We start from the raw sequence: 17,462 nt of genomic DNA, 5'->3' as shown, positions 1-17,462 counted from the left end.
AAACCCTATCCGTGCGTAACATATGGGGTGTTATGCTTAAACTCAAGTGAAAGGGATTTTTTTTATATCTGTTTAACAAAAAGGCCTTAGTAAAAATTTGATAGAAATACTTTCCTTAAGTACATACCCATTTTTCCACAGTAAAGGATGATGAAAGTAAAATATTTTGAAAAGTCCAAATCAAATAAAACAAAAGATGCCAATTTTCTGTGTTTTATATTTTGTTGTAAAAACATTTTTGAAAGTGCAAAATAACTACTACAATATAACATAACAATTCTTATTTATTAAAAACTAAGGAAAAAAAGCAAAACAAATGCTTAAGTGAACAGAATTCATATGAAATAATACTGCTTTAAATTTGTTAATTTGGCATTAAAAAAAAAGTTGCATTGCATAACTGCACATAAGATATGTTCCCAGTCCCATTTCAACCATAGAGTATCAAGCTTCACTATCATCTGCTCCATCGAGTTCTGTTTATTTTGCTTAGCTGCCATTTTGGGTAGCCATTCTGCTCATCTTTGCAGCATTATTTCAATCCTGTATCCTAAATATTCTAGGAAATCTGAGTTCAGCTTCCATTGGTTTTGGAGTAAAAGTAATTTTTGAAATATTACTAGGATCAGCATTTGAACTTTTATCTCTATGCTTTCTTTTATTTTTCTCGTTTTAAAACAAGAATTTGTCTTGCAGGTACTGCTTCACAATTGCGTGTGTCTGACTTTTATTTCTATTCATTTGGTATCATGTTCCAGTGGTGTCATTCTCTCTGTGATAGGTGGTATTTTATATGTATGTATATATAATTTTTTAATATATCAATGGAAGATACATAAAGATTTTTCCAGATGTATTCTATTAACAGATGTAGAGAATTTACTGTACAAAATCAGAACGGTCAAAACTTTAATGACCGAAGTACCTATGGGAGACTTTATAGAAGATTGTGTTTATCTATTCTAATATTTTTCTTCTCCTGAGGAGATGAAAGTTCACTTTCACTAAGTCTGACATGCTGGCTATACCTCTGTCAGAACAATATCAATGAATTTCTTGATTTGTAAATCAGAGAGACTTTGAATCCCAAAGAGAACATGGGTTTTAAACATCTATCTTTGGGCTTTATTTTATTGTGACACCAGCATACCTGGTTAGCCACTGTCCAAGACTATTACAGAGAAATGGTTGTCTTTGTGCACTTCTCATTGTTATTCCCCAGCAGGATAGTCATCGGAGGGTCACATTACAGTTCATTCAATCAAAGCCGTGGCAGTAGCAATAGCCCGCCTCAGGTCGGTACCATCTCTTGAGATTTGTAGGGCACTACCAGAAGTTATCTGCATAATTTTATGTAGCATTAGTGCCTTGATACTTTGTAGCAAATATTTCAAAGGCAACAAATCTGTGTTTAGTGTTCTTCCCCAATGACAATCCCATTCTCGTTCCTCTCACTGTCTTATTGTAACTATTTGCATATATCTTCTAACTTCTAAGTTCATGTTCACTCAGCTGTAAACAGCACCTAATGTGTATTATTACCTTAGATTCAGTTATTGATCAAATTTAGTTTTCATATTCCTGTTTTTAAGTGGTTATTCGATTCATTGCTTGTAATCATGGTGGGAACCTCTGCTTTCTACATTTTTGAGATAATCTTCAAAAGTGTTCTTTTATGCCACAACAGATGTTTAAGTTGGGCTGAAATAAATAATAGCCAAGCAGTATCTGCTTGATACTGCCTAGATAAACAGTGGCTATATCTGAATTGGTTGTATTGGGCGGACTAATGAGGGATTTATATTACTTTCTCTTAGAATATGTATAATTCAAAATGTTGAGACAGAACCTATTGGAGTGGAGATGTGTGGTTTAGAGGTGCAAGCAAAGTACTTTTTTGAGTAATTACTGCTCTTTGTTCTAAACAGTGCTAGTGACTCACAAATGAGAGGATTTACAGTCAGAAATTAGTCCCTTTTGGAAGTTGGATTTTCCCAAGTCTTCTCATAGATTAAAAAAGGAAAGAGAGAAAGAGGGGAAGAAAGGAAGAAAGGAAGGAAATTTAATGGCATTCTTTAATTGAAGTATTTTGATACAGTATCACAGTTCTAAAATACTTAGAAAAGATCTGAGCTTTGAGTGAGGGCTGTGTTGAAATTATATGCCTTTTTCTGTGTTGATTTCTGTGTTGTTCCATATCGTGTGTAAGAGAGCTTTTTTTTCCTTTCTTTTCTCTTTTCTGTCCTTTGTTGAGCAAAGCTTAGAAATTGCAGAACTCCTGAAAGCAGAGTAGTATTGTTCACACATCTAGCTTATCCAAACATTCTTTTATCTGCTGCAGCACTTCAGTTCTTAACTCCTTCTCTACCCAAACACATGAAAATTGTTTTAAGAGCATACTATTTGGCTTATTCTCATTTCACGGCCACACAGTAGGAAATCATAATTATTTGTATTCTCAACTAGCATAAGCAGAGTTTGGAAATAAAATTAATTTAGTTTTGCCAGTAGTAAATTTAGCTATGAAATCTATAGCTTCTTGGTACACTTTGTTATCTCATAGATTCTTTGTCATCGTGTAGGAAATATATTTTTCAAACAACCCTAGAGAGAAGCAATATGACGAGTAGTTAGGTGAGTTTTAGATCTCTAATCCAAATTAATAGCGTTTTTGAATAACCTCCTGTGTTTTTGTGCATGTTCTTTTTTTAATGTACTCTTGTGACAGAGGTAATTTACATAGACGATCTCATTCAGTAATTTTAAATTGTGAATAATGCATTTCATAATGCTACTTAGAATTGGGATTTGCAGTGTTTTTATAAATATTAGAAATAGTGTGTATTCATTTAGCTAGCTGATGAGACATACAGAGTGCCAACTGAATATGTTTTTTCTTCAGATCCTAAAGGAGATCTAGGACTTTAAGCCCCCCTGCTTCCCTGCTGAGCTGAATACCTTGGTGGACTTTTTCATGCCAAAAGTTAAAATTTCAATTGATCCTTAGTATGTAAGAGTGCTAAGGTATTAAAAACAATAATGTAGATGGAAAACTGAAAGCATTTCTTGTTAGCGTTACTTTAAATGTTTTAAATGGTATAAAATTAATAGGTAGTGCTTGCAGGGTGTTCTCTTTGGTTCTTTGTCTCCATCATAAGTCGCTACCTTAGATCTATTTTGAAAGCTCCCAGTGTCTTTGAGGTCTCACTGGTTCAAATACTTCTCCAGTAGAGACTGAATGTGTGAGGTTTTTTGCTCACTCTGCTTCTGTCTTTCAACTTGTCGATGTCTTATACAGGTTATGTTTTACTGATTGAAGTTTGGGTTTTGTATACAAAAATAATAGCAAATTGTTGTAGTTTATATAGATCAAGTTATCATTTATGCCTAATTTTGTACGTTATCATTTTCTCCTTACATTTCCTTGAATATGTAGGAGAACTTGGTAGTGTTTGACTTCTGGGTAAATTAATAGCCCTTCATTTTCATTATATGGCTGTAAGATTTGTGAAAGCTGATGAAAATTTGCATTTTCACTATTATTTGTTTTTAAAGGGCGCTCTGAGGAAGTTTATGATAACCAGCTTAACGTGGCCTACTGCTTCAATGACTCTGAGGAGAAACAGTTAAGGAATTACTTTTATGAACAATGCTTTAACACTGCTCAACTAATAAAAACTGATGGTGGGAAAAGACAAGCGCAAGCACATGCATGTATGGGCCTTATCAATGAGGAACAAGGTGAGTCGCTGTGATCATAATGTTACATTGTATCAGCATTGAGACAATCATATTTTGTAATTGATATTTTGTTAAAGGGCACTTAATCTCAGTGTAAATTTGTTTGCAACCATAATATATAAGAAGTTTCAAAGCTGTTGCAATTGTAGTTTCTGGAGTAGCAAATACAGGGACAGTAAAGTCTATAATTATTCATAGACCTGTTTCCTTTGCTTACTTTCCATCTACAGCCAGTTGCAAAGCAAAATGTAAGTTTAAAGGAAGCATTATTTTTCCACAAAGGTTCTTTTTGTTCAACCTTTTATCTTTTTGCTTGTTTTGGTCAGGAGACTGATAATGCTGCTTCAGACCACAAATCATTGCCATAGTGTTGTTTGCTTCCCCTTAAACTCCATTTCCCCATGTGTCTCAGTCCTATATATAGTGTGTGTATATATAATATTAGATATTAATTGATGTAACTGTTTACCTTATTTTACATGCTTTTTAAAAAATAGATTACCTTTGGTGGCAGACAGCTTTGGTTGTGTACAGCAGGATATACATGAGAAAGATTTTCCTACATTTCTATCAAATCTTCTCATTTTGTGGGAAGAAAATCAGTGAGTGAGCCCCAAGTAACTGAATAAAATCTTCCAGTACTAGTTCCTGAGTGCACTGAACTGCTAACCACTTATTCAAATATGTGACTTACATGGCCATAATGTTCTTGTTTATAAGTTTTGCCTTGTGGATTGAAAATATTCCAACTCTGAAAAAACTTTATGGTTGACTTCTCAGCTAAAATGGCTTTTCTCAGGAAAAAAAAAAAAAAAAAAGAAAAGAAAAGATTAACAGAAACTGAAATGTTGTGTGAAAATAAGGCAATTCTGTTAACTTGATAGAAAAATAAAAATAAAACCTGACAAAATGGTTACATTTTGAACAATGGCCTCATTTTCCAGCAAAAGCCTGGACATGATACATGAACTCTGCAACCTTTTTTTTTGTTGTAGGAAAGCCTTTGTCATGACTTTTTTCCCCATTTTCCCTTAAAGCTAAAGAATCCCACCTTACTCAGTATTTTCTTGTGTCATTCGCACTGTTTTCTTCTGAACCTGTAATCTTTTTTTTGCCTGCCACAACCAGAACTCAACTGAGTTTTAAAATTTGAATTCATGCTCCAGTAACAGACAAAATAGCATTTCTTTTCTTACAAATATTGCTATTGTAATGAGTATTTGTATTTTCGAGTATGATGTTTTATTCTTACACAGAACTAGTGATAACTACTGTTTACGTAGGACCTCCCAACCAATTTGTCCTCACCTAACAATAATTACAGGTGAACTGTGCTTTCTTAATGCTTTACAAGCAAGTTATGACAGTGAGAAAAACTTCACTAACTTAAATAGAAGTTTGCTCTGTTGACATTCACTCTTCGTGTATTGGTTTTGATTATTGTACATTTTCATGGTGGCTTTTTTTACTAAAATTTTGGGAATACTCTGTTTGATTATTTATTCCAGCTTTATTCCAGGAATCTGGCATCCCAGCAGATAACACTTGCTTAAAACCCAGCCAGTCGTGACCAAGTCATTTTCATTTTGAGTGAAAAATGCTTAATTAGGTTATCTGATCCTCAATAGAATAAAATGATTGAAGTTGCTGGATTTATTGGTAACCTTTTAATCCTATCCTCCAGTTACTGAAAAATAAAATTTTAAGAAGAAACATAAAAGCAAACATTCCTATCTATCTTCAAAGAATCATACTGATTGTGACTGGCACACACTGCCAGCATTTTTTTCATTATTTCCTACTTATATGGTGTGTTAAGCAAAAGTTGTTGAATACTTAAATATCTTTAAGCCTTCAGTTCCATTGCAAAAGCATAATAAGTAAAGTTATGCAATACACTTTGAGATGTTCAGTGGAGGAGAAATTTCATTTTCCTGCTGTAAAATATTAGAAACTTCCAGAAGAGAGGCTTCATATTAATAGTGGTAAGGGGGAAGAAAACGAGTTGCATTCTTCACTGGGTGAGGTAAAGCTCCAGTGAACCTGTAGGGTCTGTCTTTTGCAAATATTTTATTTCCATAGAGACAGGTGAAAAAAAAAATGAAGAAGCATAGAGTAGGCATAGAATTTGCTTTGAGGAATCACAGAGAAAAAGACAGCAGATGTTTTCCTTGCACTTCATATTTTTTGAAGAGTGAAAAATTAAATCTTAAGTTTGGACTGCTGAAAAAGTGTGAGAGCAGATGCTGAGTTGGGGTTTGTACAGGATTGAATAAAATTACATGAGTATTAATGGTGTTAGAAGTAAAATTCTGAACACATTGCTTTTTATATTAAAACGAATAGATATTGCTTGTAAATTATGTCTTTTTTTTTTTTCTTCAGTTATTTATAGTGTTGTAATCTGATTTGACTGTGAACTGAATGAGTCAGATGCCTGCTATCTACGGGGATATATATAAGAACAGATACATGTGTAGAGGTGTATGTATACCTGAATATATGTATACAGGAATGTCTATGTGTACACATAAATGTGGCTTCTGTATACTTTAGATATTTATAAGTATTGAAAGCCTATGAGAATGCTTGTTTGTGTGTATATATCTGTGTGAATGATGCCTAATATTTTCATGATATTTTCAACTGATTTAATTCATCATATCTATATTAACTGTATTTATTAATACTGCAGTTGTGAAAATAGGAAAATTTTAAAAGAATGAGATGTTAGTCTGACACAGTTGGGTGAGGGAACTGGTACAGGATATTTATATCTGAAAGCATGAACACATGAATGTCTGCTTTTATTACTTGGGAAAGGAAGCTATGCAGGTATGCTTGAAAGTATAAAAACAGTAATACCTGAGTAATCTGCTACAGATACAAATGGGAAACTGTCTTTAGAGCACATTTTATTTCAGTGGTTGTTCTTTGCAGAATGAGATTTTTACTTCTTTAAAAAACTGCAGTTGTAGAGTAAATTCTCTCTGTTTATGAGCTACTGAAATGAGAGACTCTTGTAGAAGAGTTCGTGTTATGATACTATTCAATCAGCTGTACTCACCCCGCAGTTTGTCTTTCCTCAGGGAGCTGATATTTCATTGTTTTATTACTTTGGTTACTAGTCATTTTCTCATATAGCAATTAAACATCATGATGTCACTTCATACGCATTGAAGAGGCAATTCATATTCGTATGTTTTGTCTCATTAGATCCAGCATTATTTGTCATTCAAATAGGCATTGTAGCAGAATCTCAGTTAAGCAAAATAAATTATATATATATATATTCGTCTGTTCTGAATGTGTTTTTAGAAGTAATAAGCAAAATCATTATCACTGTTTCTTTTTTTCCACGTAACAGAGAATAAGATTATTATAGTCTGAGGACCCAACTGTGTTAGTTCTGTCATATTAGCGTAAATTCTGCTAGGTTAATTACAGACTGCATTTACTACAGTTTTTCACTGTTGTGTCTTACAGAAGAAACACAGAGTAAGTGTATTGATAAATATCATGACTTATTCACATGCATTCTTATATCACCAGTACTCATCATTACAATATTTGAGTGTTTTCTGTTTTGTATTAAATGATTACTCTATCATGTATGAAATGATGCAGAACTTCAATACGTGCTTTCAAAAGTTTCAGACAATTTACATGATTAACAAATGCAACCCAAAGGAAACAAGGTATTTATACTCATAGGAGGTATTCAAATATTTTGTAACGAAATTGGAATGTGTCTATATTTAAAAACATAATGAAAACAGACATCTGAACAAGTGCTTGTTTTAAAAGCAGCCATCGAGGCTGCTGCAAGTGTTTGTGTATTTCAGTGTACATAGATGCATACCAATGTGTATGTATGTATGTACATAGCCTGTTCTTCAAAGCCAGTAGTTCAGATACCAATCTTAGTGTCAAGCAATTCTGCCTTTGTGAGACAAACTTGAAGATAACTAATGAGCATATCTGATGGTGCTTTTCTAATACAGACGCATAAGTGCTCTTTCTTCAAAGCACACCTTTGCAAAGAGGTTAATTAGGGGTATATACTCTGTGAGAAAGTGGAGTAGGAAGAATCCAGAATTCTGGAGGAAACAAAGAAAAATTACTTCTATGTTCTTATTATAAGTATCTATCCTCCCATCCTCAAATGGTGCATGGGTTTCGACACTTGCTCTTCAGACTTTACCAGTGAAAGTAGTCATTCAGAGATCACAGGTCATTTCCTGTATTAATAAATCAAACAGTTTACCGGAGTAGTCTATGGGCACAGGAGCACAGGATACTGCTAAAAGGTTGCTTGTAGCACATGCTTTTAGCTCATGCCATTTTGAACTTCCCTCCCCTACAATTATTCATAGGCACAGCCGGGCAGTTAGGAGTGTTGCAAGAGTTTCCTAAGAGGCAGCTTTCACTCAGCCATGCTGATTTCAAGAGTAAGACCATTTACTAGAATAGACTCACCTTCTCATACCCGCTCTTTGAAGTATGAGGAGATCTTTCGGAATGCAGTTGAATCACTAGTTTTAAGAGAGTGTGGTAAGTTTCACAGTGGAGTCCAATGAGTAAAACCGCTCCAACAGATTCCAAATGTAAATCAGTGCCACGCCAGAAACTGCGTATCCCCTGGTACAAGAACTGTGAGATGTGTGAAAATTATGCTGTTAATCTTGGTGCAGTGGTGACTGAATTAGTCATCAGATATATGTTCTGCTAGCACGTAAGGATCAACAAAAGTGGAGGTAGTACTTTTTCTGAAATACTGAAAGATCAGGAAGACTAAAGACAGACAGAACTACTAAAAGAAAGGCACAGCATGCAAAGCTGTTAGATGATATCTCAGTGCTAATTCCTATAGCGTTCAGCTAATCCATAGACCTTACTTTGTCTTTCTTTATATGTTTTAGACTGCAAATCTTAAAGAATTCCTGATCAAGGTCTCTTTGGTCCTTTCTAAAATAAGTTTAGACATTTAAAATATCTACCATATTCTACAAATTAATGAAGGGGCTTTTTTAAGTGTTCCGTCTTGATCTAGTTCTGCCTTGATTATAAGCTATGCTAAGCTCCCGCTGCTTTCCAGTCAGGGCAATGTTTTGCTGGAGTTGAATACTTCTCATCTCCTGCTACACCCACCTCCCCATAAAATAATATATTGTATCTAATCTATGAGACAGGTGTAATTTTTCTCTTTGTAATCAAGGATAAAATGCAGCCTGTTTTGAATATTAGAACTTAACATAGACTTTTCTGATTGAAGGGCCTACTTAACACAGGAGAATTGATAAAGAAATGTAATTAATTTGTTGTAAGGGGAAAAAACGAGATTCTTGTGGACTGTCACAATCTAGACGAAGACCAAGGAGTAAGATTCTATCTATCATTTCACCACACTATTGAAAATAGAAGGTTTAATCAAGATGTTGTAAAAGCTGTGGGAAACTTCTATTGAGCTTAAATGAAATTTGAGTCAAACTTCTGAAGTTTAAGCATTAATTACTGGGTATATTTGGGTAACAGTGTCTTGAATTCCTAGCATCTTTTTCTTTGGAACACAGAATGTCTAAACAGATTGTTTTCTTGTTCGTAGTAGGTCATACTTAATCCATTGCTAAGTAATTGTTTATTTTGTATTTTGAATTGTTTATGGCAAATGTTTTTCAATTAAAAAATATAATGTGTAAATAATTGATAGAAATTCAGCATACATTCATGAGGATCTACTCAGAGGAAATATACAAGTTTAAGCGAAATTTCCTCAATTGGTTTGTCCTTAGGCCAAAATGATTTATATTCAGATTTAAAAATATATAAAAAGAATATTAATATTGCTAAGTGAAGCACTAAAAAAGTTAACTAAAGGCAAAACTAAAAAAAAAATCTTATGAAATGTCTTATGCTTTTTTTGAGTCCATTTTGTGACATTAATTATATCATGATGTAGTGTCTCTGGCTAGTATATTCCTAAGAATATCCAGAATAAAATTCAGCTATGGGATGGGTGATCTCCATGCTTTCTTCTACATTAATAAAACTGCACACCTTTATCTGTATTGAAGTCTGCCAAATGCAGTTGAACAGCAAATTCTCATTATGTTGTATAACAGAAATGAAAAGTGCATCTTTATAATCTGATTGCAAAATTAGAAACAGCTGGTAAATAAAATAAACCAGTGGGGCATTGTTAGTGAAGTGATAAGTTTCTTGTGTAGGGACACATGGAATGCAGAACTTCTACAATCACTGCATTTGATAAACTGCCCAGCCTACCTATTTAATGTTATGTTTCCACTATCATGAGCATAGCCAGTATCTGGAAGTCCATACTGGTGTGTTCACAAGCGCAGGTCTGATGCTGGAGAAGAGAAATCTAAAATTGATCCCATTTCTCTTTTCAGATATAAAAGTCAAAACAGCCACTCATCTAAAAAAGGGCTTTTTGGTTTCATCCTTCCAGGCATCTGTGTTAGAGTTCTCTTTTTGTAAGCAACTTTTTTATTTTAAAATGATAGCCAGGTAAGTTTGTGATTTTTGAGAGAAACATTATTCTCAGAATCTTCTTTCTCCATTTTTTATTTTTATTTTTATTATAATGTACACTGAAAACCAACATTTTTTTTATTTTTTTTTTAATGAATGTCGGTCAAAAAAGGACAATGGACAAAATAATGGCAGGTCTAGAAATTTAGACTACACATCCTTTGAGTTAGAAATCACCACTTTGATCTATGTTTATGCAGGGTGGTCTACTCTAAACTTGCTTTTTGTTTCTATAACACCTGCCCTTGGTAAAATTCACTGTGTACTGTGATAAAATTGAAAGATATATGTCACCATACTGTTGATTGACCAGTGCTTGGCCGCCAACTGGCCAAAAAGTAGGCTGCCCTCTGGAACATATACAGCAGATTTCTGCCTATCTTTTTATCAGTTTAGTTTGGATCAATCTCTGTCCTCAAACTAATAATTTTCCAAAATCTGGAAAGAATTTGGTGTACAATTTTTTTTTACCAAATTAAGGTCAAGTTCACACCAAATCTGCAGGGGGGACTACAAGATCACATAGACGTGTTTGTAGACTAACTTAAAAATGTTTTTTGGAGTGTTCATTGTTCATAGAAGTAACATAGGATGTTTCAACTGATTATTTTAATTTCTCTTTATGTAAGAAACCGTATCAAATAGTAATCAAATACCATTGATCTCCGTTTGCACTTCCCAAATTGCTAACATACATGGTTTATTCCTAGTTGTGATTGATTATTCCAACAACTCTTTCACAAAAAGGAATTTAGAAATAGTTCAGTTCTGAAAACTTATGCACATGTCCAAATCCTATGTGTTTGGCTTCGTATACCCATTGCCAACTTTTATATTGAAATTCATGTAGTTCATGGAAATAGAATTCTGCATATCCAATTTGATTGTAATCATTTGACTAAATGATCACATTTGATTGACTTTAATCATATCCATTTTAATAATTTCCATCATATATTTTTCATCAAATGAACTGAACAAAACTTTTGTTATTCTGCATTTACAGTATTTCACAGAGTTATTTTATTGTGCAATTGCTTAAGAATTGAGCACATGAGTTAGCCAGGAAAAAGTTGATTGTAGAGCATAATTTAAAAGGTTGAAGTAGCAAATTGCTAGGAAATAAAGCCTTCAGATATGACGCTTTTCTCTGTCAGTCAGTGAGAGAGAGAAGCAGCCATAAATCCAGATAGATTCCTGGGAAGTGCAGATTTAAAAGCTTTATTAAATAATAGAGCTCATCCTCATTCAAGTGCAGATGGCGTTCCCATATGAATAATATTTTATTATGGGATCATTGCTAGTATTTAACTGGCATGTACTGAATTGTATGACTGTTTTAGAAATTACGTATGTTTTCAGTTCAAATTAGTATACTGTTAAGAAAGTCTAAAAGAAGCTTCTGAACATGCAACTGGAAAGCAAAAAAAGAGACCTGTTGAATTGATTAAAAAAATATTCCTTGTTTACTTAATTTTTTTCTTTTTTTAAATAAGTGTTGGCAGGCAATGAAGATGTTTTGAATAAGAAAACTCAGGATAAGTTCTGTAGGGTTCTTATTTTCACTTCAGAAAAAAACCTACTGTGAAAATTTCTTCATCCTTCTCCTTCAGTTGATTTAAATCAAGGCTTATTATTAAACACTAGGAAGAAGTAATATTCTTTACCTTAGGAAAAAAATGAGCGCATTTGTTAAAAACCTCCTTAACTCTTTCACCAGCGCTCTACACCTTCCCCCTGCAAATTCTTGAGTGGGGAATTTCATTTTTTATATAACACCTAGGGACAAATCTGTTTTCTTTCTTTGTAATGAGAAGCTCTTCAAAATATTCACTGCACTGCTATACTGCTAATTCTAATCTCTGTACTTTGTGCTTACCATAGAAGTTTTGTGACATACAGCAAAAAATAAATAAAAAATGTTGTTCATTTCTGTTTGTAGGTATTTGGTGATTGTAAAGTTCTATTTCAAATAATTTTTAAATTTATTAAAGTGTTGCTGTTGTTTATCTTGAACACTGTGAGAAATAGTTTTGAAAAAACATTTTAAGTGCACTTGAATATAATGTGTAACTCATAATCCATGTATGTACACACATCTATAAGAATCACGCTCTTTATTTATGTTTTTTTGTATCAAATGTTGCTGTTTGCTTTATGTGCATGCCCAGATGATTATGGCCTTTAATGAAGAGATCATTTTAAAGTATTGATAGCCATGAGTAATTTATACTATGTTTGATCTGTGTTAAAGATTCAAAGTCTAGGGTCTTTGAATAGAACTTAGAATAAAAATGTAATTAGGTTACTTCCCTAAAGTCTGATATATCTTTAAACAAGACTGCAAATGAAACTTTATTAAAACTTCAAATGAATTATTTCTTTGCTTTTTTAAATTCTTTTTCCCTCTCTTCCCTTTCATGTCTATTACTGACATTGCTGCTTGTATTTTACCTGTCTTTTCCAGAGTATTTTAATTATTTACTGCTTAATGAGTAGTACTGAGATGAAGGTTCATTCAAAGCTGCCCACTCACTAACAGAATTTTTTTACTTTAAAGCTTTGCAAGGTCTTGCATTACTGCAGCTGAACCAGCAAATGCCATCATATTAGATAAACTTTCCTGGAGGCAGTGTTACCTTTTAGTAATCGTTAGAGGAAATGGTTAGAGGAAATGTCCTTTCTCTGGGACAAATAGCTTCTGAGAGTAAAGCTGTTGTCAATGAGACTGCATTTCCACAGCCGTTACTACACTAATATGTAGAATTCATGTGCAAAAAAAAAAACATTCAAAACTATTAATAAAGAAGTTCCTTGCACTCCAAAGCATGATATAGTTCAAGTCTGAAGAGACTGTAGGAGGCCATTAGTCCAACCAACTCAGAGCATCATTTTGATGTAGAAATCTCCACAATAGAAAACTGAACATTGCAATATTATTATTGGAAGCTGTGGAAAATAAAAGGGTAGAATCTGAACAAAATCTAATCACTAAAAAAATTATTTAAACCGAGGAAAGCATTTGGGTGCATGGAAGAAATCATACGATTGACACCAAATTTTCTTTGTAGAGTTACTGTGAGCTGTGGCAATAGATCCAGAGAGAAGCCCATGTATCTCAGAGAAAATCTGAGAGAGGTTTTCTGTAGAGCCAGAGGCAACTTAAGAAGGCCTGGAGCCAACTGAGAATTTTGAGGGTACAGTGGCTGATGTACTAATTAGAAGGAAGTCAAGAAGATAATTGTTCCTGGCACCTCTACAACAGTACCTGTTCCTTTTGTACTTCTTATGCTTTCTTTTGAAAACAAGAAGGTTTTTCAGAACAGCTCTTCTTCCAGTAATGTACCCTTCAGTTAATTCCAGGCTTTTCTGGTCCACAGTAAACTACCCCCAAAGTGGCTGTCATTTCAGCTGCCTGGGGGAGACCCTTTCTTCTTAGCAGCTTTCGTAGCAGCAGCAGGGGAAGGGATTAGGGGGCAAACATTCAAGCAACCACAGACACCAGTGTTGTCCCTAGCTTGTGAGGTGTCTCAGCCCTTTAAGCAACAACTTTTTAAATCATTTTTTGTATCATAGTATGATAATGTACTATAATAATATACAATAAAAGTATAGCTAGCATCTCGAGGGAGATGACTTTCCACCTCTATTCCACTACTGTAGACCCTGTCAGCAGCACTGAATTCAGCTCTGGGATCCCTAGCATAAGAAGGACATGGACCTCTTAGAGGTGTTCCAGAGAAGGGCCATAAGGATGATCAGAGGACTGGAGCACCACTCCTTTGAAGAGAGACTGAGAGAGTTGTGGTTGTTTAGTGTGAAGAGAAGGCTCGTGGGAGATGTTATTGTGGCCATCCATCACCTAAAGGGGGCCTTCAGGAAAGCTGGGGAGGTTCTCTTTATCAGGGAATGTAGGGATAGGACAAGGGGTTACAGTCTTAATCTAAGATAGTGTAGATTTAGGTAATATATTAGAAAGAATTTTTTTACTATCAGGGTGGTGAGGCACTAGAACAGGCTGACCAGAGGAGCTGTAAATGCCCCATCCCTGCAAGTGTTCAAGGCCAGATAATATGGTGCCCTGGGCAGCTTGGTCTAGTGGAACATATCCCTTCCTCATGGCTGGAGGACTGGAACTCACTGGTCTTTAAAAAGATTCCTTTCAATTCAGACCATTCTTTAGTTTTATGATATTGTGGCCAGCGCAAGTGTGGATATCATAACATGCACTGCCCGCTACTTCGTATAGGTATAAGTATGTGACCTTTAAAGGCAAGTTATTTAGAGCTTTGGGGGACTAGAGTGTGTATACACTATAGATACAGTGATCTAGATCTCATTGAATTTCTGTGATTTTATTTTTCTTTTCGGACAACAGATTCTCACTTAATTAATATTGGCAGAAGCAATATATCATTCTTTCAATTGCAATACCAATGCCTTGTAGTTTTTAGTGCAGACAAGGAAGCATAAAATACTGTGTTTTCGCATTGCGGTACACCAAGGCTGTATCGAGGCTATGTGATGCATAACTTTCCTTACATCTCCTTACTTCCAAGCCTCAATTGCTGTACAGCTCTGGCAGCCTTTCAGTTATCTTGAGCTTCTAATAGTCTTGGGAGAGATCTTCTGGTGTATTTTCTAACTGGAAAAGTGGTCAGAACTCACCTTGATGAGCCAACATGTCTATTACAATATTCTTTTGAATTGCCCACCTCGTTTGGCTCAAATTTCCTGTGCCTTCTTTCAACAAATGTTATAAAGCTCCTATGGATGTAAATGCCTGTAGATGCAAATAACGGTTTACCTTAAAAGTGCTTGCCCTGTATCTGATGATCAGATGTGTTTTAGAGAGACCTTGTACAAGTATAGAAGAGCAAAATTATCTTAAATCTGCGTATATTTTTGTCTCGCTTTTGCAGACTACTCCATAAGCTTGGGTTCCCAGTGACTTCTGTACAATTTATTTTACCTCAGATGAACATTCAACTATTTACTGAATAAGTGCTTTTTTTTCTAATAATTCATGTGAGCTTTTTCTTCCACCTCCCAGTTTATCTCTGTGGAAGGCTTATAAGTTCTGTACATTGTGGCTCAATTTGGAATCATATCATATCAATAGGTTGAAAAAGTCAATGATCATGTAGTTTCATGCAGGGTCACCAACCGCCAGACCAGGCTGCCCAGAGCCACATCCAGCCTGGCCTCGAATGCCTCCAGGGATGGGGCATCCACAGCCTCCTTGGGCAACCTGTTCCAGTGTGTCACCATCCTCTGTGTGAAGAACTTCCTCCTAATATCTAACCTAAATCTCCCCAGTCTTAGTTTAAAACCATTCTGCCCTGTCCTATCACTATCCACTCATGTAAATAGTTGTTCCCCCTCCTGTTTATACACTCCCTTCCAGTACTGGAAGGCCACAATGCAAGATTTTTAACTACTTCAGCCTGAATAGTGCATAATTATAGTAACTGAATGTAGGTAATAAAAATAATACCAATAGTTCAAACAGCTAAACTGAAACCTGTATCTTTAAAATGGTAATGACTTTTTTTCCTTTTTGCTATCATTAACTGTTACTGGTAGTAGATTGTAAGTCCACATGATATGGTGAAGTATGTCCTAATTTTAGACTAAAGCATGCCAGAATTTTATTGTGAACTTTGTTGTTCCTTTCAGTTCTTGTTTAAAGCTGAAGTGGACTATTTTCTAAAGTCCTCAACAAATGTTTACAATTCAGGATAAATGTACTTTCTGAATGTATACTAGCGCACCTAACAGCCCCGTGACTTCTTTGGCAACAGTTTCCACGGCATGATTTTCATCGGTAAATATACAAGCTGGTAGAGGAAATCATAACGGTGCTCTCTGAGTACTGCTGAGGCATGGCACTAGAACAGGTCAGTCAGTGCATTTACCAGATTGTGGCATTTTAAATTACCTGTACACTACTGCAAGCAATCTGTGGACCTAATTAACATCTCACCTAATTAATGTCAGCATTGTATGTAAGGAATTCCAGATGGTTTTGCCCTGCATTCATTTATTAAATACAATATTATTCAAATCTGCTATCTTTAATTTCTGTGTTGAAAACTTCATGTTTGTATGCTGTTTTCTTAAGTGAGGGTAACTTCTCTTTTTTTCCTTTCTCTCTCAAGTAATCAATGCACTGCTGAATGAGTTCATTTTAATGCACTCAATCATGCCTCTAATGTTTGTAGCTTACGGGCGCAAGCATCAGTAATGCAGGAATGTTATATGGCTTTAGTTTGGGCCATTTCATAAAATATTCATGGAATCAAAAATGTGCATCAAAATAGCGGCTGGGAGAATTACATTTATGTGCCTGCTTTTATGGCAGCTTCACATTTAAACCCATTTGTGTTAATATCTAGTCAATCTTTCTACTCAGAAAAAAAAATAAAAAATAAAAAATCCCAACATGCAAAGTAGTAGTCAACCTTTTGGTTGAAATTTGTCCAAAATATCTATTTTGACATAACAAATGTATGCTTCTTGAGTGGGTATTAGAAAAGGGAATTATAGAGGAAATTTTAGATAACATGAAAACATTTCCCTTCAGAATTTACAAAATTACATCGAGTTCTTTTGCTTGAATGAAGAGATCTATTTTTTTATTACTTCTAAGTAACTCAGTTCAGTAAAAAACTGTAGCACAAATCTTTGTTCATACATGCATAGTTGTTGCATTATTTCCAAAATTTGATAATGGCGAAGTAATTTTTTACTCATATAATTGTTTAAAACTGATTCTTTACTGGCCATATTACAATGTGGCAAAATAAAATGATTAGACTATTGCTGATAGTTACTTTTTGTTACGCCCTAAGTTCCACTGAACTGTAACACTTTAGCAGTGATAGTAGATATGTTGCAGGAATTCTCTGATTTTTGATTGCTTTTACAAAAGAGGAGGAGTTATCAAAGATTCTTTCTATCCATTTAGTCCACACTGTATGGCACTGGGAAGAAGAAATATGTAATTGCTGTTAATTGTTGTTAACTGAAAATAGGCATACTCCTTTTGTGTAACATTTTGCAAGTAGATTTTTCAACTATGATCGTATTAGAAACAGCTTCTAGAAGTTCTCTTTGAAGTCCTAGAGATATAAATTATATACTTCTACAAACTATTTGAAATT

At 34.5% G+C, this 17,462-nt stretch overlaps 1 protein-coding gene across 13 annotated transcripts in view; it reads left to right on the top strand.

Annotated features, from left to right (window-relative positions):
* TTC29 (tetratricopeptide repeat domain 29) overlaps positions 1 to 17,462 on the top strand; it is a 317,361-nt gene that overhangs the window by 222,777 nt on the left and 77,122 nt on the right. For all 13 annotated transcript variants that reach the window (XM_085222176.1, XM_085222178.1, XM_085222186.1 and 10 more), the window contains one exon: positions 3,556 to 3,741. In XM_085222176.1, the coding sequence (XP_085078302.1) occupies positions 3,556 to 3,741 (186 nt within the window). The remainder of the gene's footprint in view (positions 1 to 3,555; positions 3,742 to 17,462) is intronic.

This window comes from Meleagris gallopavo, chromosome 4 (genome assembly GCF_905368555.1).
Source record: "Meleagris gallopavo chromosome 4, MGAL_WU_HG_1.1, whole genome shotgun sequence".
Classification (NCBI taxonomy): Eukaryota; Metazoa; Chordata; class Aves; order Galliformes; family Phasianidae; genus Meleagris; species Meleagris gallopavo.
This window is presented reverse-complemented; position numbering and strand designations above follow the sequence as displayed.